This window comes from Coenobita brevimanus, chromosome 58 (genome assembly GCF_032717465.1).
Source record: "Coenobita brevimanus isolate Jiangsu-jjx chromosome 58, ASM3271746v2, whole genome shotgun sequence".
Classification (NCBI taxonomy): domain Eukaryota; kingdom Metazoa; phylum Arthropoda; class Malacostraca; order Decapoda; family Coenobitidae; genus Coenobita; species Coenobita brevimanus.
In genome coordinates, this window is record NC_137011.1 from 19,867,807 (window position 1) to 19,893,208 (window position 25,402).

A 25,402-nucleotide genomic window follows, 5' to 3' on the forward strand; every position below is an offset into this window, starting at 1 on the left:
GATGATCAGGCAGTGGAGACTGAGATAGTCAGCCGCGCAGGATCAGCTGGCCAGTGAGTCAGTCAGCCCAGGGACTCTGTATTTATTGTATACCAACATATCCACACTTTCGTACAGGGCTCCTTTCATTCTGCGATTAATTATCTATGACCCACTGTACATTAATGTTCTACTTGTAACTTTATCTAGACTATACGATGTCAAGAAACTGAGTATTTTTGAGTAGTATGTAGGCTGTTAATATGTGTGTGAAGGAAACTTTCGAGATTGTGCTGAATCAATTGATACTGTGTAGAAATAATGACGGAAAGAAAATATTCGGTGGTATTTTTACGAATCTTAATCTTACTTTTGGCTAACTGATACTGTCAAACACATTAACTCAGTACACTTTTTTATGGATAGTTAAGTGATGTAAAGTATTGATAACCTCTCATCAGAAATAAAAAAGTTTATCCAAACCCAAAACACACACACACACACACACACACACACACACACACACACACACACACACACACAGAATGTGACTGTGAATGTATGAATACTTCTGCACCGGATATGTTTGAGCACTTTTCTGATGTAAATGTCTCTGTTTCGGGATAATAATACATATTTATTATTAATAATGTACTTTGTCTTTAATAGTGTCACAGATAGTGTGGAATACAGTAATATATAAGTATACTGAGACATCATAATACAATTCTTGGGATATTTTTTTTTAACATAATAGCGCCACATGTACTTCATATTTTCATCACAAATAGTGTGAGTCTGCCCTTTGGTTTTGTGAAACTATTTTAATTATGATTTCCTTTTTGCTTTGGTAGAGTTACTTTCGTGTGTCTTGTATTAATTAAATTTTTGGTCTAATTATGAGAAGTACCCACTGTTTCTTTTGCATTGGTCGTGATTTGGTGTTTGCCTTAATAAAGCTATCATTGCAGGACACCCATAGCTGCTTTCCAGTGTAACAGCAGACAGCTAATTCGATTATAATCAAACATACCGTTATATTTCCATTCCCAGATGCCAAATTCTGCAGTTCATCTAAACTGACATTGTGTACTTATTATAGGTTTTGGTAACGTCAGCCTATTGATTTCAATATCGCTATTTCATATATGTATTTCAAGTATTTCATGTGCAGTTTATCAGTTTGTTTCAGTGTGGGGTGTTGGCTTCCTTGAAACACCTTGGATCAATGTCAGATTCTCTCATCAGTGGAATGAGGACCTTTGCATTAAGACCAGGTGCAGTTGACTAACTTAATTCACGATTAATGTAGGTATAGGGTTATATATTTGTAAAAAAAAAAAAAAAACTTCCAAACGCATAGCATGACTGCGTTTGCCAACAGATACCATTATGCGTTGCCGGATTCATTTAAGCCATTAGCTGAGCCAGCTGCACAGGTATGTGTTGTTCGTTCATTCTTCGATTGAGGAGCAATGAGTTAGGATGAGATACAGTCTTCGTTTGGAGTAGAGCCTTGGAGAAGCACTAGAAAGTAAATTTCCACGAAAAGCACAAGAAAGCTGGCGATCCAACCTCCCGCCAGCAACAAAAACATTCCCTGCAAGAATAACATTAAAAAAGAAGTAGTGATTTATTGAATACACATATATTCTACAGTAAGTCTCTCAGTAAGATGATGTCTGTTGAAGTTGCTCTTTTTGAACATTGTAACGATTGTAGTTAGCTTTGAGTAGATTCGTTAGTCTAAAGCGGATCTCTCTTTCAACTAACTGCGATCTGGTGGCAGCAAGAGGTTATTTAGAGACGTTTTCGTAATGAGGAGATTAAATACTGTAATTGCTAGGTCATAAGAATTAATGATACGAGGTAGCCACCCGCCCTGAAGGTCGGAATGATGGATTCGGCGCTGCTTGCAAAGTACAGAGAAACAAGTATCTTTCCAGGTCCGTCTGAAGAAAATTGACAACTGGCGAAATACAATAAAAACTCAGTCTTTACCAGTGCGTGTTTCAGATGGTTCGACTTTTCCGGTATGTATTCGTCAAACATCGGGATGATATTTGTGTCTGTACAACAATTGAAGAAAATGATGGAATTGGGTGGTGCAGACTTAAACTGGCTAGACCGGAGTCATCTCCACCATTTATCATTAAAAGTTCCATTAATCTTGCATGAATTCGCTAAAACAAGCTAAATGCAAGTCGTTTTGGTATTTAAAATCTATTTTTAAGTCAATATGTAAAATTTGTTACGTGTTTAATATGGCTCGAACCTCTTCGACCTACATGCAGTGTTACAGAATGATAAGTCATTTCCATTATGTGATTTAAAAAGTGCTAAAATATTTAGCTTACCCCCAATGTATCTGACACAGAAACTTTGGATATTTTTTGGTGGGGTGCGAGGCGCGGAGTCCCAGTAAAATGTAAGGCATATAATATAATCTATTTTAAGACTAAAAACTTGTTTCATATATGGTCATGCATTACATATGATTTTTCCCTGTCCTTATATACTACATACCTCGGGTTTTTGTTAGGTGTACAAATATTATTTGAATATATGATTGAACGACTGATAATACCTTAACACACACACACACACGACCATTACAAATATTTGGTCGAAATTCATTAATTCTTTGTCCTTATGCACAGTATGTTTAACGTTATCCTAGCAACTCTCTCTCTCTCTCTCTCTCTCTCTCTCTCACACACACACACACACACACACACACACACACACACACACACACACACACACACACACACACACACATCCTAATTTCAAGTTCGATGACACATTATAACTTACCCAGATGTTCCTAATGGCCAGAGGAGTGGTAATGGCAAACTTGGTGGGTGAGTTGAGACAGCTGGTTAGATTAGGGAAGAATTTTTTCTGCCAGTAGTCGTACAAACCGGACTGTGTCATCTGCACGATCCTGAGACAAAAACAGGTAAGAACATGTGTACAGTCGGATTTCAAATAGTTTTTTAATAATAATAGTAATAATAATAATAGAAATAATAATAATAATAATAATAATAATAATAATAATAATAATATAGTACTGTGGTAGGTGGGGACTCTCACAATCCTCTCACACGATGTGGTACTGCTCTAGGGTGTCTGCCCTTTCCTCTCCTCCATCCTTCTTTGCTTCCATCCTCGTCTGTCTTTCTTTCCTTCATTCTATCCTCTTCCTTCTGCCTGTGGTTGACAAGCCTAATTGTTTCCTGTACACCAGGAAACCATTTACTACGCTGGGTGGTAACCATATAACCAAATTTTGGCGCCTGGTGGTTTAGTGACAAATTACGGTGCTCCAATCGGATTGAGCCTGTGGGGTGGTTGGGGTTTACCGATCACGTAATTCCACTCAGGGATGAGTGAGGTTGGTCACTCTCATCTTAAATGTCAGGACCAACTTGCCTAGTCCTGGGCTCCTACGCTGCTCATGGGGCAATGTAGGATTGGATGATGAATGAATGAAACACAATAATATAGTAACAGCAGCAGCAGCAGCAGCAGCGCAGTAGTAGTAGTAGTAGTAGTAGTAGTAGTAGTAGTAATAGTAGTAGTAGTAGTAGTTGTAGTAGGAGTAATAATAGTAGTAGTAGTAGTTGTAGTAGGAATAATAATAGTAGTAGCAGTAGTAGTAGTAGCAGTATTATTACTAGAAGTAGTAGCAGTACTATTACTAATATTAAAAGTAGTAGTAGTAGTAGTAGTAGTAGCAGTAGTAATACTATTACTAGAAATAGTAACAGTACAATTACTAATACAGGTAGTAGTAGTAGTAGTAGTAGTTAGTTGTCTATGAATAACAAGACGTCGGAAGCCTGTCGCATACCTCTTCCTCACTCCATTATCCATGGGGCACTAACTTCAATTTCCCTAACACATCAGTTGTTACCACGCACTCTGTATCACAGGCATGATACTATCACAGATTATTACCATATACACCACCCAATCATACGATTTGTAAACACCATAGCAGGCAGTAAATATGACAACTTCCACTAACAGTACAACAACCACTTATATACAAGCCACCAGCAAGGACAGGTGGTATGAAAGTGTGGCATACAAAAACATTTACGTAGAGAATCTTACACACACCATAGATGACACTGTAATGTAAACACACACACACACGCACACACAGACTGTTCCTAAATTCCTATAAATCATATTTTATATAATATCATATATATATATATATATATATATATATATACATATATATATATATATATATATATATATATATATATATATATTGAAAATGAGAGTGACCAGCCTCACTCATCCCTGAGTGGCATTACATGATCAATAAACCCTAACCACCCCTTGGATATAAATTTTCACCGGCTCAATCCGACTGGAGCGCCTTAATTACCCAATAAACCACCAGGAGCGATAATTTTGTTATATAGTTACCACACGGAATAGCAAATGGTTTCCTGGTGAACAGGAAACCATTTGGCTTGTCACAGTGTATAGTCACCTATAGGCAGAAGGAAGAGGAAAAAATGAAGTAAAGGAAGACAGAAGAGGAAGTGTAAAATCACCCGTAGGCAGAAGGAAGAGGAAAGAGTGAAGGAGGAAAGACAGAAGAGGATAGAAGAATGAGAAGAAAGGGAAGACACCCAAAGTAGCACTATATCGAGTGAGTAGATAGTGAGCGCCCCCACCCAACACCAAATACCATAATAGTAATGTTAGTTTTAATATATAAATAATGAATGTAATTCTAATTACTATAATAACAAATTTAGTCATAGCACCCTAGTTTTAAATACACTTATTAATATATACAGTAGTAATAAGAGTAATTTTAATATAATTTCATTACAATAGACCTATTATAAACTGTATAATATAACAAACTAGAACTACTTACACAATCCTCAAAGAATTTCTATCACTATCTTATAATTATATTCAATACTAATTAAACCCTGCTAAGCCAATGTGCCTTACTTAACTACAGTAAGGTGCTTTTACCTTATCATAATCATCACAACTACGCATCACACATCGCCTGCTGCAACACCAACACACACACTGCCCCTACTCCACACACCACACCACACTCACCGCAACACCATAACGCCTAAACACTCAGTATCACTAAACGAGGCTGTATCGAACCACACCACACAACAACCACGCATAACACATCATCTGATGCAACATCAACCCATAAACTCTTCCTGCACCACCCACCACACTACTCTCAACCCTAGACCATAACGCCTAAACACCCATTATCATTAAACAAAGCTCTATTGCACCACACCACACCACACCACCACACCACAATCAAGCACAACACAATCTGCTGGAACACCAACGCATACGCTGTCTCAACGCATCACACCACACCACACTCATCCCTACACCATAACGCCTGAAGACCCAAAATAACTAAACAAGGCTCTACTGCAACACACCACACCACAACCACGTATCACACATCATCTGCCGCAACACGAACACAGACACTGTCCCAACACCACACACCACACCATTCTCACCCCTGCACCATAAAGTTTAGTATCACTAAACATGACCCTATTGCACAACATCGCACCACAACCACACATCACACATTGTATACTGCAACACACACACACACACACACACACACACACACACACACACCACTGTCACCCCTACACCGTGCTAGAGACCTGTGGTAGTGTTGTGCTAGTGTGTTTTAGTGATCTGTGATAGTGGCTGTGTTAGTGTGTTGTAGTGATCAGCGTTTGTGCTGTGCTAGTAATCCGTGAACGTGTTGTGCTAGTGCGTTGTGGTGACCCGTAGTGACCCGTGATAGTGCTGTGCTACCTTGAGTGAATTTGTGCGTAATGGCTTCCTCGGCAGAGAGATGTGTCCCCACTGCAGGTATTGAAAAGGACTACCTTGAATTAAAGGAGGAACTTCTCGAACTGAAGCGGGAGGTACAAATTCTCAGGCAAGAGAAGTCACAAATGAGGGAATAGTTGATGTTAGAGGAGAAAAAGAAGAAGGCTGAAGGTTGGACACTAGTTAACAAGGGTGCAACGAAGTTCACTCTTAAGAAGCAAACGGAAGTTAAGACCACTAATGTCTTCGACGCACCACGGGACGAATGTGAAGGGAAGGCAGAGAGGGAAGTAGAGGAGAAGGACGGTGAGAGAACTTCCAATAAAGGTATAATCAGAACAAGAAAGGTAAGAAAAATGTTGCTGTTGTTAGAGTCTCCCAGGTGAGATATCTGAAGAGAGCCATGTATACTTCACTCGCTAAACATGTGTGTGTTCCAGGGGCCAGGGTGGCTAATGTGACAGAAAAAATTTCAAATATCGTGAAAGATAGTGGTGACAAACCCACTGTGTGCCTCAGTGTAGGAGGCAATGATATTATTAGCCGTAAGAGTGAGGTACTGTGGCAAAGGTACAAGTTGATGTTAGAAAAGGTTAGGGAGAGGGGAGGAACCCCTGCAGTAGGTACTTAGTGTTTTACCCAGGTGGCGGGTTGGAAGGGAGTGGTTGAGCAGGGCAATAGGGTTTAATTGCCGCCTTGAAAGGTATTGCAAAGATAATGCAATACCTTTCATAGACAGCTGGGACCGGTTTTATGGACGGAGTGCCTTTTATAGTTGGGATGGGACTCATCTTAGCAGGCAAGGAGTTACTGTTTTAGCTGGAATGATAGATAGGGAGTTGGAGTGATTTTTTTGAGGTTGAGAAGTAGGTGTATAGGAAGTTGCAGCAACTACACTCAGAAATCATTATTACCATGTTTGGATAGATGCATCAAGACTTGCAAAATTAAGAACAAAAGTTCAACCATTAGTGTAGATACATCCACTCAGGCACCTCAAATTGAGCTTTTTCCCAGTTAGTAATGAAATAAATAACAGTAAATCCCAAGGTAGAGGCATAAATACTAGTAATAATCTGAAAGTGTAGTACACAAACAGCCGGAGTTTACGTAATAATATGGATGAACTGAGGGCTTTATTTTGTACAGAGAAAATAGACATTGCCGTTATTAGTGAAACTTGGATGAATACAGACACTCGAGAATTTTTAGCAGAATATCAGATAAAGGGCTATAATATTTTTGTGTCAAACCGTCAGGGAAGAAAAGGGGGAGGGGTAGCTATTTATGTAAAGGATTCATTAAACAGTTACAATAAAGCGAACAATAAAGTAAATAGGGACTCAGAAAGTGTCTGGGTTGAAATTAGTAATAATAGGGAGAAATTAGTCTTAGGAGCAATTTACAGATCTCCAAAATTAAGTAGAGGTGATAGTAAATACCTTTGGGAGGAAATTAGGAAAGCATCACAGTCCAGCTTAGTAATAATTGTAGGGGACCTTAATCTGCCAAGGATAGATTGGAGAAATCAGACAGGAGATGCAGAGTCAGAGGAATTTCTAGAGGTAGTACAGGATCATTTCCTTTATCAGTATATCAGTGAGCCCACCAGAGGTAATAATATACTAGATTTGGTTTTAGCTAATAAAGAAAATACCATTAGTGATATAGAGGTTGGTGGACGACTTCGTAAGAGCGATCATGAAGAAATTAAGTTCAAATTTATTTGGGATGTCTGTTCCACTGAAAATACCTCCACCGTTCCTAATTTTCATCTAGATTTCGATGGCTTAAGAGCTTATTTTCGAACGATATTCCACAGGGAGATTAGCTATTTGAGAGAATGCCAGGTCAGTGGGGAACCCCAGGTCATAGGTGTGGGGCAGGAAACACGTGGGAATGTCCGTCAGGTGTCTGTGAGGGGGGACGTGGTAGATGGGAATGTAGTCCAGGTGAAGGGAATTAACTCAGCTCCAGTAGCAAGCAGACGTTCGACCAGTGAGAAGTATAACGAGTTAATAAATATAATTCACGGAGGCCAAGATAGATATATCCCTTCAAAACCGTTTAGAACGAATAATACAGAACCAAGATGGTAAAAAAACAGATTAAAATATCTCATAGGCCAAAGGAAATGAATATATAGAAAAATAAAACACGGAGAGGAACACTTACGTAACCGGTACACGATTTTAAATAGAGAAGTAAAGAGGGAGATAGGAAAAGCAAAGAGAAGTTATGAAATTAAGGTTGCTAGTGAATCAAAAGAAAACCCCAAGGGTTTTTATCAAATGTACCGTACGAAAAATAAAGATAGGATAGGACCACTCAGAACAGAATCAGGTGACATTACCAGTAAAGATAAAGAAATGTGCTCCATCCTAAATAATTATTTCATATCAGTATTCACCAAGGAAAATCTAGACCTGGTTCCTCAAGTAGCAAATATTTACAATGAGAATACGGAAAATATTCTTACTAAAATAACCATTAGTAAGGAGGACGTATTGAAAGAAATTAATAAGTTAAAACCTCAAAAATCGCCAGTTCCGGACGATATATATGCAAAAATTATAAAAGAAACCAAAGAGGAATTATGTCAGCCACTTTTAACATTATTTAATGACTCTCTAAGTTCAGGAGAAGTTCCAGAGGCGTGGAAGACCGCAAACGTAGTGCCCATCTTTAAAAATGGTGGTAAATCAGCTGCGTCGAATTATCGTCCGATAAGTCTAACGTCAATAGTAGGAAATGTGTTAGAGTCAATTTTGGCAAATAAGATTAGAGAACACTTAGAAAGATTTTATCTTATAAACGAAAGTCAGCACGGATTCAGGCAAGGACGATCCTGCCTCACAAACTTGTTGTCATTCTACCCGGAGGTCTATGAGGCAGTAGATAGCGATAAAGCTTACGATGTTATTTATCTGGACTTTAGTAAAGCTTTTGCTAGGGTCCCACACGAAAGATTAGTTAGTAAGGTTCGAGCACACGGTATAGACGGCGATATCTTAAAATGGATAGAATCCTGTCTGAAAGGACGAAAGCAGAGAGTATTAATAAATGGAACTAAGTCGGATTGAGAATTAGTAACTAGCTGTGTACCACAGGGTTCAGTACTCGGTCCCTTATTATTTATTACATATATAAATGATCTAGGAATCAATAGCAGCTTCAGCAAATTTGCCGACGATACAAAAATTGGGCGTATCATTAACTCGACTGACGATTGCCATAACTTACAAAAAGACCTCGATACATTGTCCAAATGGTCTAAAACTTGGCAAATGGAATTTAACGTTGAAAAATGTAAAGTACTTAACGTAGGCAAGACCATTAGGGACACTAAATACAGCTTAGATAACAAAGAAATTAGCAAATCGAAATGCGAGAGGGATCTAGGAGTTATGGTTAAGAACGACCATAAACCAAGGCAACAGTGTATTAATGCGAGAAATAAAGTAAATTTGGTCCTAGGATTTATTTCGAGAAGCGTGAGCAATAGATCATCAGAAGTAATACTGAAACTTTATCTAGCATTAGTAAGGCCACATTTAGACTACACAGTACAATTTTGGTGTCCTTACTATAGAATGGATATTAACTGGTTAGAAAATGTACAGAGAAGAATGACAAAAATGATACATGACGTCCGGAACCTGTCATATGAAGACAGACTGAAAAGACTAAGTCTGCATTCGCTAGAGAGGCGTAGAGTAAGGGGAGACTTAACTGAGGTGTTTAAGTGGATGAAGGGTATAAATAAGGGAGATATTAGCAAGGTACTTAAAGTTAGCATACGGGATAGAACTAGAAATAATGGTTTCAAACTAGAAAAATTCCGTTTCAGTAAGGAAATAGGTAGAAACTGGTTTGGTAATAGAGTAGTAGACGAATGGAATGAGCTACCTAGTAAAGTAGTTGCTGCCTCTTCCATTGAGAGTTTCAAGCTTAGGCTAGATAAGCATATGACAAATAAGGGGTGGATATAGTAAAAAGAAAATCTTATAACCAATACTAATTCATAATTTTTCCTTTTCAGGGTACACTATGATAGTCTCTATTCTCATTTCACACTTTCCTGTAAAATGTCCACTCCAGTTTTTCTGTACTGCGTGGTGTTCTTTCCGACTTTTTCCTGCCGGCTTCGGGTGGAGGGTTTGGAGGGCGGGGGAGAGCCTTCTTTTTTGCTATCTCATTCTAGTGGTTCAGTTACTCTTCTAGGAGCTGCCTAGCATGGGCCAACCGGCCTACTGCAGTTATCCTCTCTTCTTATGTTCTTATTTCTTATGTAACCCCTGAAGACCCAATATCTTTAAACAAGGCTCTACAGTATTGTACCACACCCATTGGCTACCCATATAACTCTTAAAGAAGCAATGTTTTACTTCACTTCAGACTTTAAGTAAATAGGATTATCAGTTCAATTAATTATTAGTAAATGACAAACTAATTATATATTAAATGATATGCAGAAATAAAAAAGTAGTAGTAGTAGTTGTAGTAGTAGTAGTTGTAGTAGTAGTAGTAGTAGTAGTAGTAGTAGTAGTAGCAAAAATTATAATAATAATAATAATAATAATAACAACAACAACAACAACAACAACAACAAAGGAAAAGGGGAAAAAGAAGTGTGTGGTAATCATAGGGGCATTTGTCTTCTTAGTATAATAGGAAAAGTGTATGGTAGGATACTTATTGACAGAGTTAGAGAAAGAACAGAGGAATTAGTTAGAGAAGAACAGGGAGGCTTTAGAGAGGGAAGAGGTTGTGTAGATCAGATATTCATTCTTAGATCTTTAGTGGAAAAGTTTCTAGTGAAGGGAAAGAAGTTGTATGCGGCTTTCATGGATTTGGAGAAAGCATATGACAAGGTGGATAGACAAGGATTGTGGAAAGTGTTAAGAATATATGGAGTAGATGGGAAGTTGTTGAATGCTGTGAAGAGTATGTACGATGGTGCGAAGGCTGCAGTGCGTGTGGATGGTGAACTAAGTGAATTTTTCTCTTTGAAAGTTGGGTTGAAACAGGGATGTGTCATGTCTCCATGGTTGTTCAATCTGTACATGAATGGGGTAATAAAAGAGGTACAAGGTAGGGTAGTGGATGTTGCAGTGGCCCTGGTGAGAGAGGATAGTGTTTGGAAACTCCCTGTACTGTTGTTTGCAGATGATACTGTATTGTTGAGTGAAGACGAAGGGGAGCTGCAAGGCTTGGTGGATGAGTTTGAGAGAGTGTGTAAGAAACGGAATCTAGAGGTGAATGTAGGGAAGAGTAAAGTGATGGTCTTTGAGAGAGGTGAAGTCAGTGAATGTATAACGAGGTTGGATGGTGAGGAATTGGAAAATATGAGTACATTTAAGTATTTGGGTAGTATGATGAGTAAGGATGGAGGTTTGGAGGGTGAAGTGCTTGAAAGGGTACAGCAGGGAAGAAAGGTTGCTGGTTCTTTGAAAGCAGTGATAAGAAACAGGGAAGTGAGCATGGAAATGAAAAAGTTACTACATGACAGTATTGTGATACCAACTCTAACGTATGGAAGTGAAGCTTGGATGTTGTCGGAAGGACACAAGTCAAGAGTGAGAGCAGTGGAAATGAGTTATTTAAGATGAGCCTTTGGAGTCACATAGAAAGACAGGCTGACGAATGAGAATATAAAGGAGCCTTGTGGTGTGGATGTGGTTGTGATAGGAAGCGTTATGAGGAACACACTGAGGTGGTTTGGCCATGTGGAGAGGATGGAGGGTGAAAGACTGACGAAGAGAGTGTATGTGAGTGAGGTGGAGGGGGGAAGAGGGAGGGGGAGGCCGAGGATGAGATGGAGGGATGGGGTGGAGAGGTATATGAGAGAGGGGGGTGTGAGTTTGGAGCAGGGCAGTGAAATGGCGGGGGACAGGGCGACTTGGAGGCGATTTGTTTGTGGTCACCCCAAACGGGATTGAGGCGTCTGGCAATAGGTAGATAGACAGATAGAATAATAACAGTAGTAGTAACTAATCAAGCTGAATCTGTACAATATTAGATCAACAGCTAAAGAGTAGGTTGTAATGACGTGAAGTGTTACAGAGCATAGGACTGCACGGTGAAGAAGGATATAAGGATGGTGGTAAATGAATTGTATTATCTAGTTCATATACTATCGACGAGTAGCCTAACATCAAATCTATCACTCCTTACGCTCTAATGATTCAATGTTTTGATTTTTGTTTTGAACTTTACATCAGTTTATCATTATCCCATCCCTATAAGTAAGTAAGAAACACCATCATCATCTTCACATCATCATAAGCAGTATCATGATGAACCACATTTCCATCTAACAATAAGGTAAGGCTGGGTATTTTAAAATGGCATAATATGGGGGAACTATCGGCAGCATATCCACTTGGTTAACACAGTCATCCACCTCTACAAAAATTTATCATCGTATTCCGACTGGCTTTGGAGATTTCGTAGTACCTCATAGAGATTTTTATTCTGCATATTGTATCCCTTGTACGTTAATGATGCAAATGGTGTAGGTAATACAGCGAAATGACATGACTAAGAGAGATGAAATATGCAAAATAAATCGCTGAGGAGGAGGTGTTATGAGGCCTATTATACCACCTAGAATACGGCTCTCAGTGCAATAAGTCATACGTCCGTTCACTGGGCCTTTAAGCATTATGGAAACAAAAAATAAGGTGCGTACTTGCGTCCGAGGGCAGGAACGAGGGGACTGTCCTTACGACCCGCCATGGCCTCCACTGCGGGTATGTACCGCATATTGCCCAGGCTAAACACACACTTGCCTGTGAGGTACCAAAGGTTAAGACTGGATTGTTAATATTATACACCAGTCTCACACACACCACGCTATACCTGTAGGTTAGAATCTAAATCCTTCATGAAACTAACAAACCAAGGTGTTCACAAGAAGCGATGTCAAGACACGACAAACCCATCCCCGGCAGTCATCTTATTGCTGACGTATGAACAAAATAGGATATCTAGTCAAAAATATCACATATCGTATTTAGAGTAAATCGGGTGAAAATTGACGATTTTATGCCCACTTGAAATTTTAGGCCCAACCCACCTAACACTGACCCCCCTACCGCCAACTAGGGGTGATCCCCCTGATGTAATGACGCATGTTATAGGACGCAGATTTGAAAGATGCACCTTTAGGTTTTGGTTTCATGTCGATATGACGAAATTGAAAGACTTTATGGAGAAAAAACGATTTTTACCCTTCCCCCCCCTTTTTTTTTTTTTTTTTTACATTTTTGGGGCCTACAGCCTGGTCCTTGGCTCAGTTTGGCCCAAAATTTATTTAGGTGATCAGTACGTAATTGCCCATCATCCCTATAATTTTAGTCAAAATCGCATTTGTAGTTTTCGTGTAACGTTGTTAACAGACAGACAGACAGATAGACAGAGAAAAACAAACAAACAAACAAACAAACCGAGTGAAAACAATTCCCGTCCCCGAGCCTCTTTGGGGTGGGGACAAGTAAAAAGTTTTTGTCGAAAGACCTAAGGAAACCTTTAGAGCGTAGCAGTTTTCAGTGATTAAAATAAATAAATAAATTAATAAATAAATAAATAATTAAACTTCTTCTATCCGTAAATTAGATAACTAAGTGAGAACCTGCCAATTTAAGTGGGTTAAAAGTGGAGGAAGCGAGTTTTTACTTTCATGATTTACAGTATACTGTTAGTTTACTGCAATTGAGTTACTGAGATTCATATCAAAAGATTTAGAGGCACTGATAAGAGAGAGAGAGAGAGAGAGAGAGAGAGAGAGACATCCATAATACCTGTCTTAGTAAATTCCGATGCCATTGTCTTCTTCAGGTAGACATCGAGTGTGATTAAGGCTGACTTGCCCTCCAACAGCATGGCCTCCACGACGTACATCTCAGACCCACCAAAACGCATGATACGATTCTCCTTCCTCAGGTTCCAGATCTTTTGTTTGATGCCACTTGTAGCTGTCTGGGGAGTAGTACCAACATGCATGTCGTAATTACATGGTACCATGATTCATTTACTTTAACCTGAAGGAAATATTCATCTTTTTTGCTGCATATTACGCGTATTAGGGGAAGGAGGTGGCTCGATCGGTAGAGAGGTGGCCTGCAGTCCTGACGGACCCGAGTTCAAGTCCCCGTTGGGGAAGGGAACAGTTTAAGGATTTGAATTTCATATAATCAGACTATTAATCTACCAGAACATCCGCCAACATATCGTAAAAATACCCCCGCTGATACCAGTACACCAGTCCTGTATGAGACAGCCCTAGCACGTATTCAATATGGACGGTGGGTGTTAGCGCCGAAGTGGTGACATGTGGAGAGGCGTAATGTATGTAGGAGGACTGCTGGGCTTTGACAGCAGGCTGTGAAGCCTATGCCCAGAGTCGGACACTTATAAAAAAAAAAAAAAAATCGGTGGCAGCCAAAGATAAGACTACGGTCCTGCATTGTGTTCACAGCACTTTCGTGACCAGCACTATATTTTACTATTAATATTTATATATAGATCAGCGATCAAACTGGGGAGATGCCAATACACCTAGTTAAGGTGAACAGTGTATATTAAATGAACAGATAAGTATTACTATATTCTTCACTTTAAACATTGCCTAAAATTCCCATTCTTCCATCTTCAGTGCAAAGCTATAATAAGGGACTAACACTAGACTACGTTCCAAGTCTCGACGAATCATGTTTGGGGGACTATCCTCTTATTAACGATTTTTCGTTGATAATAGACCTAGCTTAACCAAATTTTTACACAAGATACAGAATGTAAATTGAAGACTTTTGAGTGCTTGTTTTTTGTAACTGGTCAATTAGAAATAGAATTAAAGGCAATAATTATATTATCATGAGTTATTCTTTACCCATTTTTGAATTCCTACTCCTCCAAAAGTACTGGGCTTATAATAATCATTTAGGTCTTGTTTGAAAGGGAATGAGATGTAGATTTTTGTAATACGTCAGATTTTTTCTAACTCTTCAGGTTTTGAAGTTATGGCCCGCTATATATCCTTGGCCTGCGCTACCCCATTTTTTTTGGTGTGTGTGTGTACTAAGAAGTCCATAACATTGAAACTATAATAGTTGGGAGTATTATTACGTATTACAGTAATCTACATTTCATGCCCTTGCAAACGAGACCTAAATGATTATTATAGGTCCAAAAGTTTTGGAGGAGTAGGGATCCAAAGTTTAAGAGTTATGTTTTGAGAAAAACGCATTCTAAGTTACAGAAGCGATTTTTTTTCTTATTATTTGTCTAATGGTTGTAATTCGGGCACCAGGTACCCTCTTACTGGTAAAACCCCGAAATTCAATATGTCATATGAACTACTGAGCTTAGAGTTGTGCCAGTAATACATTCAAAGGGTATCATGGGTCACCACTCCCACTCATTGTCACGAGGATGAGACACTAGAAGGCATCTGGGCAGTAGTCACCTGAAGTCGACACCTGACGCTTAGCTGATGCGTGTTGTCTTATGCGTTTGGAATCTTTTTCCATTTTCTTGAGTTGCAGAGATTTGCTCTCTGTAGCACCAAATCCAAGGTGGGTGAGAAGGCTGGCATCTTGAAAACTAAAGTTCACTCTGTGAAGTCCATCAAATTTGTGTTTGGAGACTTTCATCCACAACCTGGAATGCAGAGATTCGTTGTTTTGGGTCCTCCGCTTCAGGCATCTCTGAAGAAGTTCTTCTGCTGTGAGATCATTGTACACTTGTCTAATGTGGTGCCGAAGATTGCTGGGGATGTTACTCAAATATCCAGGCTTCTCACTGTGTGTCCTGCAAGGCTGGCCTGGGTTGAACTTTGCCCTTTAGAAGAAGGACCAGGAGTCTCGTCTTGCTGTGCAGAGTGTGTGCATGGGCTGCTTGTCTGTAGAGATGTCATGAAAATATGATGTCATGATGATATTCCTCATCTCCCGAATGGTCACATAGGGCTGTTCAGGTTTCCTCACACAGCCAGACCATGGTAACGAGTAAGGTTGTTGTTTAAATTGTCAGTCAACATCCCTGGCCCTTCTAATAGACTTATCTTATAGGTCTTGCCACTCTTGTATACTTCCATAGTAGACATCTCCTTCCTCAGTTTCCTAAGGCGAGTCCCGAGCCTTTTGCAGACATGGTTTACACACTCCTCCTTGACCACTGGCACATCATATGGCTTGAGTTCCTTGATCCCCAGGTATGTGCTGGAGTCTCCGTCACCCATGAAGGTAGTGTATTTTAGTCCCATAGCAGTACTTTACTGCCATATTCGACAGGCTGCTTCCTTCTCCATGGCTGCTGAAATTCTCTCAAAGTTTTTGTGACACTTCTTGCACGCCTTCCTCCACACAAGAGTCATGGCGGTCTTGTCAGTGTTCTCACAAACTCGGGAAAAATTGGAGAGCACTTCACCATCGATGATAACACCAGTGTCAACTTCTATGACGAATCCTACTCCTATGTGTGAAGTGTGTCCTAGCTTCATCCACATATCGTCATAGGAAACAGTTATGTCTAGCATGCCAGTAGTAGGGTCACAAAGGATATCATATTTCCTGTAGTAGGTCTCGATGCCCTCGTACCCCTTCTCCATCATCTGTCTGTAATGCAGCTTCATGACTTCAAAAAGGTTGTTTGCTAATCAGGAGAACTTGCTGGAGGAACATGGTTGAAATCCTTGAGAAGTTGATAGCCGATTCGGTCCTGCAAGACCAATGTTGTTGTTCAGGGACTCATAAACTCCATTGATGTTTAGTTCACATTGACGTCCTTGCCTTGTAGGTAGTTGGATTGGTTTGTCTGTCAATTTACAGGAAACGTTGCAGCAAGAGCAATAAATGGTTGATGAAGTGCTCACATCTACAGACAAATCGTTGTAACAGCCCCTGCACACAGCCAGTGTTCAGTACGTCTTGTAGTGATGTTTTATTTGCGATAAAACACTCCCTCTGGTCTCTCTCAGTAGGTTGAAAAGTATTCTCTCTGTATAGCCAAATTAGATGTGGAGAGCGCCTCTGAGGTAGAAGACAGTGAGGTAGACTGTGAAGGTGAAGGTGGTGGTGAGGTAGACAGGGAGGCAGACTGATCTGATAAGCTTGACTGTGATGCTGAACGTTGTAGTGGGGATATACTCTGTGAGTTAGAATGTGAAGGTGAAGGCTGTGGGGAGGTAGAGTGTAAGGTTGACGGTCGGGTAAGATAGGAGAGGCAGGTGACGTGCAGGAGAGATGGGTGCGGTCAGAAACTGGTGTTGCCACGTTTGGTGTTGCCACACTCTTTTTCCTTGGATTGTTTATAATATTCTCTCTCCTTTGAACCATTGCTTTTTCTTTATCCATGCCTTTCTTCTGGGCATGTTGAATGCAAGAAATAAAGTGCCTGGGATGGAGGATAAGAGAGAGAGATGTCGTGAGGAGTGCACAGCATACCTCCCATCTCTAGTCTTGACAGGCACTAAAGGATGGTATATGTGGTAGCCTTGCCAGTCCTCCCTTCCACCAACACACAAGGTGCCAGTGAGTGACTTCTTACTTCTCTTTTAGTTATGTGTTTTAAGAAATAACACAATTTTATATGATTCTTTCACAGACGATGACAGGCATCATCCTCGCTATCCACGACACGCTGGCACCAGCTGGCATATGCGATAACATGTAATAAAGATCGATTTTCACCAACTTAGAGGAGTTGGATGGGGATATTTAGCCTCGGGTGATATTCCATGATACTTTAGGCACGCTTCTACACACAGCAGGAAATCTAAAGATGATCAGATTTTTGACCCAGGTAAGCAGATTGTCCTCTTAGGCTCTCTTCAGTGTGTCTTATATTTGCCTACTCTCTGTCTTTGACCCCTTAATGGCCAACAGCGTCAAATGACGTTTAGCTAATAAATGGCCGCAGGCGTCATTTGAGCACGATCTATAAAAAAATGCAAAAATTTTTGGGAAGTGAACGAATGTTCTGAACGTCTTCAGACTGACCTACACTGCACTCCCATACACATCATCAACCAGTTCAGAGCCTGCTGCTGTAATGAGTGGATTTTCAATTTTTTCGCTCCTGGCCATGCCTAAAGAAGCACAACTACAACCATTATCTCGACCCAAACAACACCCATTATCTCACTTGCAAAACACACACAACCACCTGTTTATGATATGAATTAATACAGGCACAAACAAAAAAGACATGATAATAAGTGAAAAATAAATTTTTGTCTTTGTATCTTTTCCTGTTTGCTCAGGTTTGTTGTACTGGTTTGGATCATTCGATGCAGTGCAACTTGTAGAAAACTGTGAAAACTTTCAGGAAATTAACAAACATCTGGGACATCAGACTGACCTTCGCTTCATGCTCTCACACCTCATCTGTCAGTTCACCACCTGCTGTCATGACGACTGGATGTAAGATTTTTTCGCTCGTGGCCATGCCTAAACACACATAGTTGCACCCATTAACTCGACCCAGACAAAATATCTTTTTCCTCTTGTAAAACACACACAACCACCCTGTTCAGGATTATAAATGAACCAAGGCATAAATAAAAAAGACATGAAAATAACAGAAAAAATAATTTTTGTTTGGTATCTTTACCTATTTGCTCAGGTTTGTTGCACTGTTTTGAATCAATTTCATATTCTTTGCCTTTTACAAGCAAAGCAGGGTAGTTTTCTGCGTTCTCGTGATGCTCTCGTGGATGAAAAGAACTTCCTTCCCTTCATGCTAATCAGCTCATGCCTGGTGCGAATGTCAGGTCGTCTTGCAATTCTGACCGTGTAAAGTGTTGGGAAACATCCAGCTGTACCCTTTTTCCTTACCCAGGCAGAAAATATACTTTCCCACACTCGCAATAGACAGACAGCAATATATATTGTGATAATAACAAAGTAAAACGATAGAGAAAGGTGAACGTGTTATTACGGAAAAAATACGTTTCCCCTCATCTGTAAACGTATTTATTTCTGCTTTGTCTCTTTATTCGTAATGATTAGACTTATTCGTAGTTTTGAAACTGCATTACGATTCTATTTTTAGCCATGCACGTGGTGTGGGAGCAGCAAGTTGCAACTTAACTTCCCTATTGCTAATCAGATCTGACCCCCCAATTTTATATCCCGTGGGAGAGCCTAGCCTCGGGGGACAGGCAATTTTCTCATTTAGGACTGAAAATTCAACCCTTTCACTCTCTTTTCCAAGCATGGGCACAACCATACAGTAAAAATTAACTCGACACTAACATAACCATATTTTATATCAATAAGGTGAAACAATGTTCATAATAATTTTTTTCAAGCCAATCCTAACATAATATGTAGGTACTGAACTCATTTGATATCATCATATCTAATATGTACACAACATTTCAGCACCATTCACATTATTTTGTGGAGTAACAAAAATGATAACAACAAGTGTGATGTTGCAGTGTGGCAGCATCTCTCGGTGGCGTATTTCGGTTGCCGATATTTCTTTAATTTTCACGCTCCATTGCAAGCCACAGAATGGGTCTAGGAAGCTGGGATTTGCACTGTCAAGTGCATCTGAACATTCTCTTCAATATGACAAGAAAAAAAAAATCAATTATCGACACCTCAAAAACAAGATCCACGGCCTTGGAGGGGATAATGCAGAGTTGTAACAAGAGATAAACACTAATATTTTATGCACCCGATATTAAATGCTATGGATCGGATGTAGAACTTAATACTGTCTTATTCTACCACTGAAATGAGAGAAATAAGCTTCAAATGAATAAAATTTCCACTTAATCAATTATGACAAACTAAAGACTGTTTGTATTCCTAAGAATATTTCTATATATGCAAGTCACTAAAATTCCCATCCATCTTTTTCACATTACCTCCCCCAAACATCAAGTTGAAATCATTCGTTTTCTTCTCAGAATTAAAATGTAAAGTCTTTTGAAAATTTAACTGGACTTATCTGAATATTTTTTTTTTTTTTTTAATGCGAGGAAGAAGGAACCAAACGCCATGAGCCCGCAGTAACAGTTCCCTCCAAGAGAAAAACAAAATACAATAGAGAGCCAAATTCAAGATCCAATCATTATGAGATGCCTGGACACACTGCGTTTGAAAGACTGGAGATCATAGGCAGCAGGAAATACAGACAGAGGGAGACAGTTCCAGAGCTAACCTGTTGCATAAAATAAAGACTGGGAGTAACGGTTAACTCTTGCATTAGAGAGTTGGACAGAAAAGGGATGAGAGTTTGCTGCCAGACGGGTGATACGCACCCATCGTAGAGGTGGAGGAATGCAAGCAGACAGTTCAGAGGAGCAGTGACCATTAAAGTAGCGATAGAAAAGAGATAAAGATGCAACAGTGCGGCGAAGAGACAGAGGTTGAAGGGAGTCAGTGAGAAGAGGAGAGTTAATGAGACGAAAAGCCTTTGACTCCACCCTATTGGGAAGAGCTGTATGTGGGGAGCCTCCCCACACATGAGAGTTGTACTCCACACAGGGACGGATAAAACCCCTGTATAGAGTCAACAATTGGCAGGGGTAAAGAAAGAGCGGAGTTGGCTTAGCACACCCAATCTCTTGGAAGCAGATTTTACAAGAGATGTAATATGATCTTTCCAAGATAAGTCCCGAGTAAATGAAACCCCAAGCATGTTCAAGGATGATGCAGGATTAAGCTGAATATTATTAAACATTAGTGGGTATACCTGTGGAAGATTTTGTCAGGTTGATAGGTATAAGAACTGAGTCTTAGATGCATTAAAAACACCCATATTATTTTTACCCCAGTCAGAGATACGAGCCAAGTCAGACATTAGGTGTGCCATAGCCTCATTCCTTGTTTGTTGAAGTACCTGTTGAGATGGGCATTGCGGGAACCGAATGGAAAGGTGAAGGGTGGAGTCGTCAGTGTATGAGTGGATAGGGATAGATGTACAGCTTAGAAAATCATTGATGAATAAAAGGAAGAGAGTTGGTGATAGGACAGAGCCCTGAGGAACACCAGTGTTGATAGATTTTGGAGAAGAACGATGGCCGTCTACAACAGCGGCTATAGAACGACCAGAAAGGAAGCTAGCGATGAAGGCACAGATAGGAGGATAGAAACCGTAGGAGGGCAGTTTGGAAATTAAAGATTTATGCCAGACTCGATCGAAAGCCTTTAAGATGCCAAGTGCAATGGCAAAGCTTTCGCCAAAGTCCCGAAAGGAGGATGACCAGGAGTCTGAAAGGTAGGTGAGCGTCCCTGACAGAACCCGTACTGACGATCAGAAAGAAGGTTGTGATAGGAAAGATGCCTTAAAATTTTTCTATTGAGAATTGACTCGAAAACTTTTGAAATACAGGACGTTAAAGCAATTGGATGATAGTTGGAGGGTTGGGAGTGGTCACCCTTCTTTGGGACTGGCTGAATGAGAGCAAACTTCCAGCAAGAAGGAAAGGTACAAGTTGACAGACAAAGGAGAAAGAGTTTGCCTAGGCAGGGTGTTAGCACAGAAGCACAGTTCTTGAGAACAACAGGAGGGACCCCATCAGGCCTATATGCCTTGTTAGTACTGAGGCCAGTGATGGCAGAAAATACATCAACTGAAGAAATTTTAATGTCAGCCATGAGGAAGTCAGAGGGGGGAAGTGATGGAGGAACAGCACCGGAATCGTCTAAGGTGGAATTGGAGGAGAAAGTCTGTGCGAAGAGATATGCTTTATCAGTAGATGAAATAGCTACAGAACCATCAGAGTAGAAAAGAGTAGGGAAGGATGATGAGGTAAAGTTGTTAGATTTTTGGCAAGGTGCCAGAAGGAGCGGGAAGAATTCGAGTTGGAGAGTTGAGAGCATTTAGTATGGATGAAATTATTTTTAGTAGAGTGAAGAACAGACTTAGCACGATTCCGGGCAGAAAGGTAAAGATGATGTGATTCAGAGGTGGGTTGGCTCCAGAACCTTTTGTAGGCCCTCTCCTTGTTGCGGACAGCATTAGAACAAGCGTGATTAAACCAAGGCTTTCTTGCGTTAGTCAAAGGATATGAGAAAGGAATGTATGCTTCCATGCCTGAGAGAATAACCTCCGTAATGCACAAGGCACACTCAGATGGCTCACGGCCATGGAAGCAATAATCATTCCAGGGAAAATCAAAGAAGTACTGCCTGAAGGCCTCCCAGTCTGCAGCTCCAAAATGCCACAGACAACGTTTCCCTACAGGGTCCACAGGCCGTACCGGATTGATAGGACAGGTTAAGATAATAAGGTTGTAATTGGAGGAGCTCAACGGAGAGAAAAGATTAACAGAGTAAGCAGAAGGATTAGTTGTGAGGAAGAGGTCAAGTATGTTGGCGCTCTCTCCAAGGCAGTCAGGGATATGGGTAGGGTGCTGTACAATCTGCTCTAGGTCATTAAGGATAGAAAAGATGTAGGCTTGTTCACCAGGTGGATCTGTGAAGGGAGAGGAGAGCCAAAGGTGGTGGTGAACATTGAAATCTCCTAGAATGGAGATTTCAGAGAAAGGAGAAATGGATAGAATGTGTTCCATCGTAGAAGTAAGATAGTCGAAGAACTTTTGATAGTCAGTAGAATTAGGGGATAAGTAAACAGCACAGATATATTTAGTCAGAGAATGACAGGAAAGCCGAAGCCAGAGTGTAGAGAATTCAGAAGAATCGAGTTCCGGAACACGAGAGCAAGATAAGTCGTTGCGTATATATACACAACAGCCACCTTTGGCATTGAAATGAGTATAGAGAAAGTAGGAGGATACAGAAAAGGGTTTGCTGTTAGCTGCCTCAGACAGCTGAGTCTCCATTAGAAAAAGAAGGTGAGGTTTAGAGGAGGAGAGGTGGTGCTCAACAGAGCGAAAGTTAGAGGAAAGGCCGCGAATGTTGCAGAAATGAAGAAGAAGAGAGTCAGACAGTGGTTCCAGGCACCTTGAGTCATCAACGGGAGAGGGGCGGATGGTGGGGGCATTTATGGTCACCCCCCCCTGGGGACTCCGAGACTTGGTGAAGAGACGCCATTTTTTTTTTACTTTTGAATAGGAAGTGTATTGTGTACTGTGCATGTAGTTTGGTGTAGAAAGTTAGAGAAATTTGTACTGGAGAGCATGCTGGCCTACTTTCTGTGTAACTGAGACACTGAAAAAGTTCAGCAAAGGGGGATGGTCAGGAACTAGTCCTGAGGGCTGATGAAATGGGAGCTCCAGCACTCCCTGTCATCAGCTTTCCATCCACCTCGGGAGTACTTCCCTGCTCGACTGGTGCTACAGTCTACTCCTTGTTAACTTTAATGCGTTATCTTGTCTTCTACACTCATCAAAAAAAAAATAATAATAATAATAATAATACAAACAGAGATAGATAGATAGATAGACACAGATAGATAGATAGATAGATTGAGATAGATAAAGAGAGAGAGAGAGAGAGAGAGAGAGAGTCTCATGAACACAAAATATCAGAAACTCACTCTAAAAGTGTGTTCTTCGGCGGTTCCCTTGATTATAATGATCTGAACCGGATGTTCGAGCAGGTCTTCGAGCGCCTGGAAGGGTTCAGGAATCTGCCTCACCGAAAGGAGAGCCATAAGGTTGCCGGAGTAGCTCCGCGTCAGCACCAGTGTCATCAGCATCCACACCCCCAGCACCACACGCTCCCACCACCACCAGCTCGAACCTTCATCCACATCTAAAGCAGAGAGATGATGCAAATTTGATCCAAGGTTGGGGCAGGAAATAATTATAGTGCATAGTTTCAAAGATATTTCTCTATAGTACACTGAACGAGTAGCCCAGTCATCTCTAGTAGTTTAAACTGTATGCCCAAAGCAAGGCCGTCCCCCTGATTACCGACCTCTAAGCACTTGACTACCAGAAAGTAAGCATTGCTTTTTCTGCTTACTTAAAAATACTGATAGGTGGTGGCGACCATCATAGTCTCACTTGATGTAGTGCTACCTAGTTCATCCTTCACTGTTATCATTCTTTTTCTGTGTCTACCTTCCTCTCTTCCTATTTCATCCATCCTTCCTGTCTTTTTTTTTATTACGATTCTTTCTACTTCAGGTGGCTCTACACTGACTACAAAGCCTAGTTATTTCCTGTAAGTCAGGAAAACATTTACGACAGTGGTCGATAGCCATACAACCCAATAAAGGGGTGATGTGGAAGCTTTAACCCCTACACCGCGGGCTTGTTTACCAATGACTTGCGTGTGCCGCGGGGTTATTTGGGCTCCGACAGACTCTCAAAAAATATTTGCCAAAAATCAGTTATTAGTCCTAGAATAATAAAATTACATATGCTTATGGCACATACCTTCAGCTTTCTCTTGGAATGATTGTTGAGCCTTCGTCTGTTACCGTAGGACTTGTGGAGACCTCTGAAGTAGGGTAACGAAGTCTCCACTTTACACTTCCCGACAACCCGTAATATGATTACCACAGCCAGATACAAACACTATAAACACTATTCTACAATTTTCAAGTAGTTTGGGATCTATACTCAAAAAAAAAAAAACACTATGAAAGCAATGGAAATTACGAGCGCGTTTGATCGTCGCACTGGCACTAGTTCGCTTTTGTTACTCTGTCATTTATTATTCATAAAACCCTTCACACTTTATATTTCTATTACTATATAACACTTATATATATCTACAGTCTTTATCCATAAGTTTCCTTCAGTAGTATTAGTTTATTGTCACTGCAATTTCTTTCAGTAAAATACGTAGCATTCACTTTCTCGTCCTGTATACTAGCATTGAGAGTGAATGTCACTTTCATCTTCACTCTCATAACTCATAGCATTCATACATGCTAGAGTGAAACTTTCACTTTCCTTACTCCTAGGGTATATACTCGTATTCTTATAATACTACTCATTTACATTTCTATTTACGTTCTCTATTTTATTTACGTTATTTACATTTCTATTTTATTTACACTGTGTTGTGCACTGTCACTTGAAATAACTTATAAAACTATTTTCCATTGTTCACGTATATTTACATTCATTACTTTCACTTGCTGTTTACACATTATTTACACATTATTTACAATTCCACTTGCACTGTTTTACTCAATAGAAAGATCGTAGTCACTCTTTTATCAATTGTCAGCCCTTTACCTCTTTCCACACGAGGTTTAGTAGGGGGTAAAGGTCACAGGGCCATTTGCATGGGGGTAAAAAAAGGCCTTGAAGTCAGCAAGAAGAAACATACGTACCCTCACTTCGGAAGATGAGAGTAAACTGATAACGGAAGGCCAGCATGGAGGCCTGCTTAGGGGTTATTCAGAGTTACCAATATTGGTTCTTGAAACAGCTAAGTCTAGCACTGATATGATTGGCAGGAAATCTAGACAATACATTATAAATTTGGTAGTTCCTGGTGAATGTAAATATCACTTAGGCTTCTCCCTTCCCTCCTTACATGTATATTTATTACGAAAATAGATTAGAGGCCTACTTAGGAGATATATATTCAGAGCTACCAATGTTAGATCTTGAAACAGCTTTGTCTAGCACTGATATGATTGGCAGGAAATCTAG

At 40.2% G+C, this 25,402-nt stretch overlaps 1 protein-coding gene across 1 annotated transcript; it reads right to left on the bottom strand.

Moving 5' to 3' along the window:
* Nucleotides 1–1,161: 1,161 nt before the first annotated feature.
* On the bottom strand, nt 1,162–23,834 carry LOC145402673 (glutamate receptor 3-like). Its single transcript, XM_080274652.1, has 6 exons — nt 23,795–23,834; nt 23,323–23,540; nt 13,668–13,845; nt 12,557–12,656; nt 2,797–2,926; nt 1,162–1,579 (listed from the first exon to the last, which is right to left on the bottom strand). Exons 1-6 carry the CDS (start codon nt 23,832–23,834, stop codon nt 1,460–1,462), a joined length of 786 nt encoding a protein of 261 aa, XP_080130778.1. The 3' UTR covers nt 1,162–1,459.
* Between the last annotated feature and the right edge of the window lie 1,568 nt (nt 23,835–25,402).

Excerpts from the sequence above, each read along its gene's own strand:
- LOC145402673 (XM_080274652.1), bottom strand. The coding sequence starts at position 23,834 with ATGATAACAGTGAAGGATGAACTAGGTAGCACTACATCAA. Across the intron at positions 12,657-13,667 it reads ATCGGAATTTACTAAGACAG|GCAAGTGTGTGTTTAGCCTG; the intron begins GTATTATGGATG and ends GGTACCTCACAG. Across the intron at positions 1,580-2,796 it reads TGGCCATTAGGAACATCTGG|GGAATGTTTTTGTTGCTGGC; the intron begins GTAAGTTATAAT and ends TTATTCTTGCAG.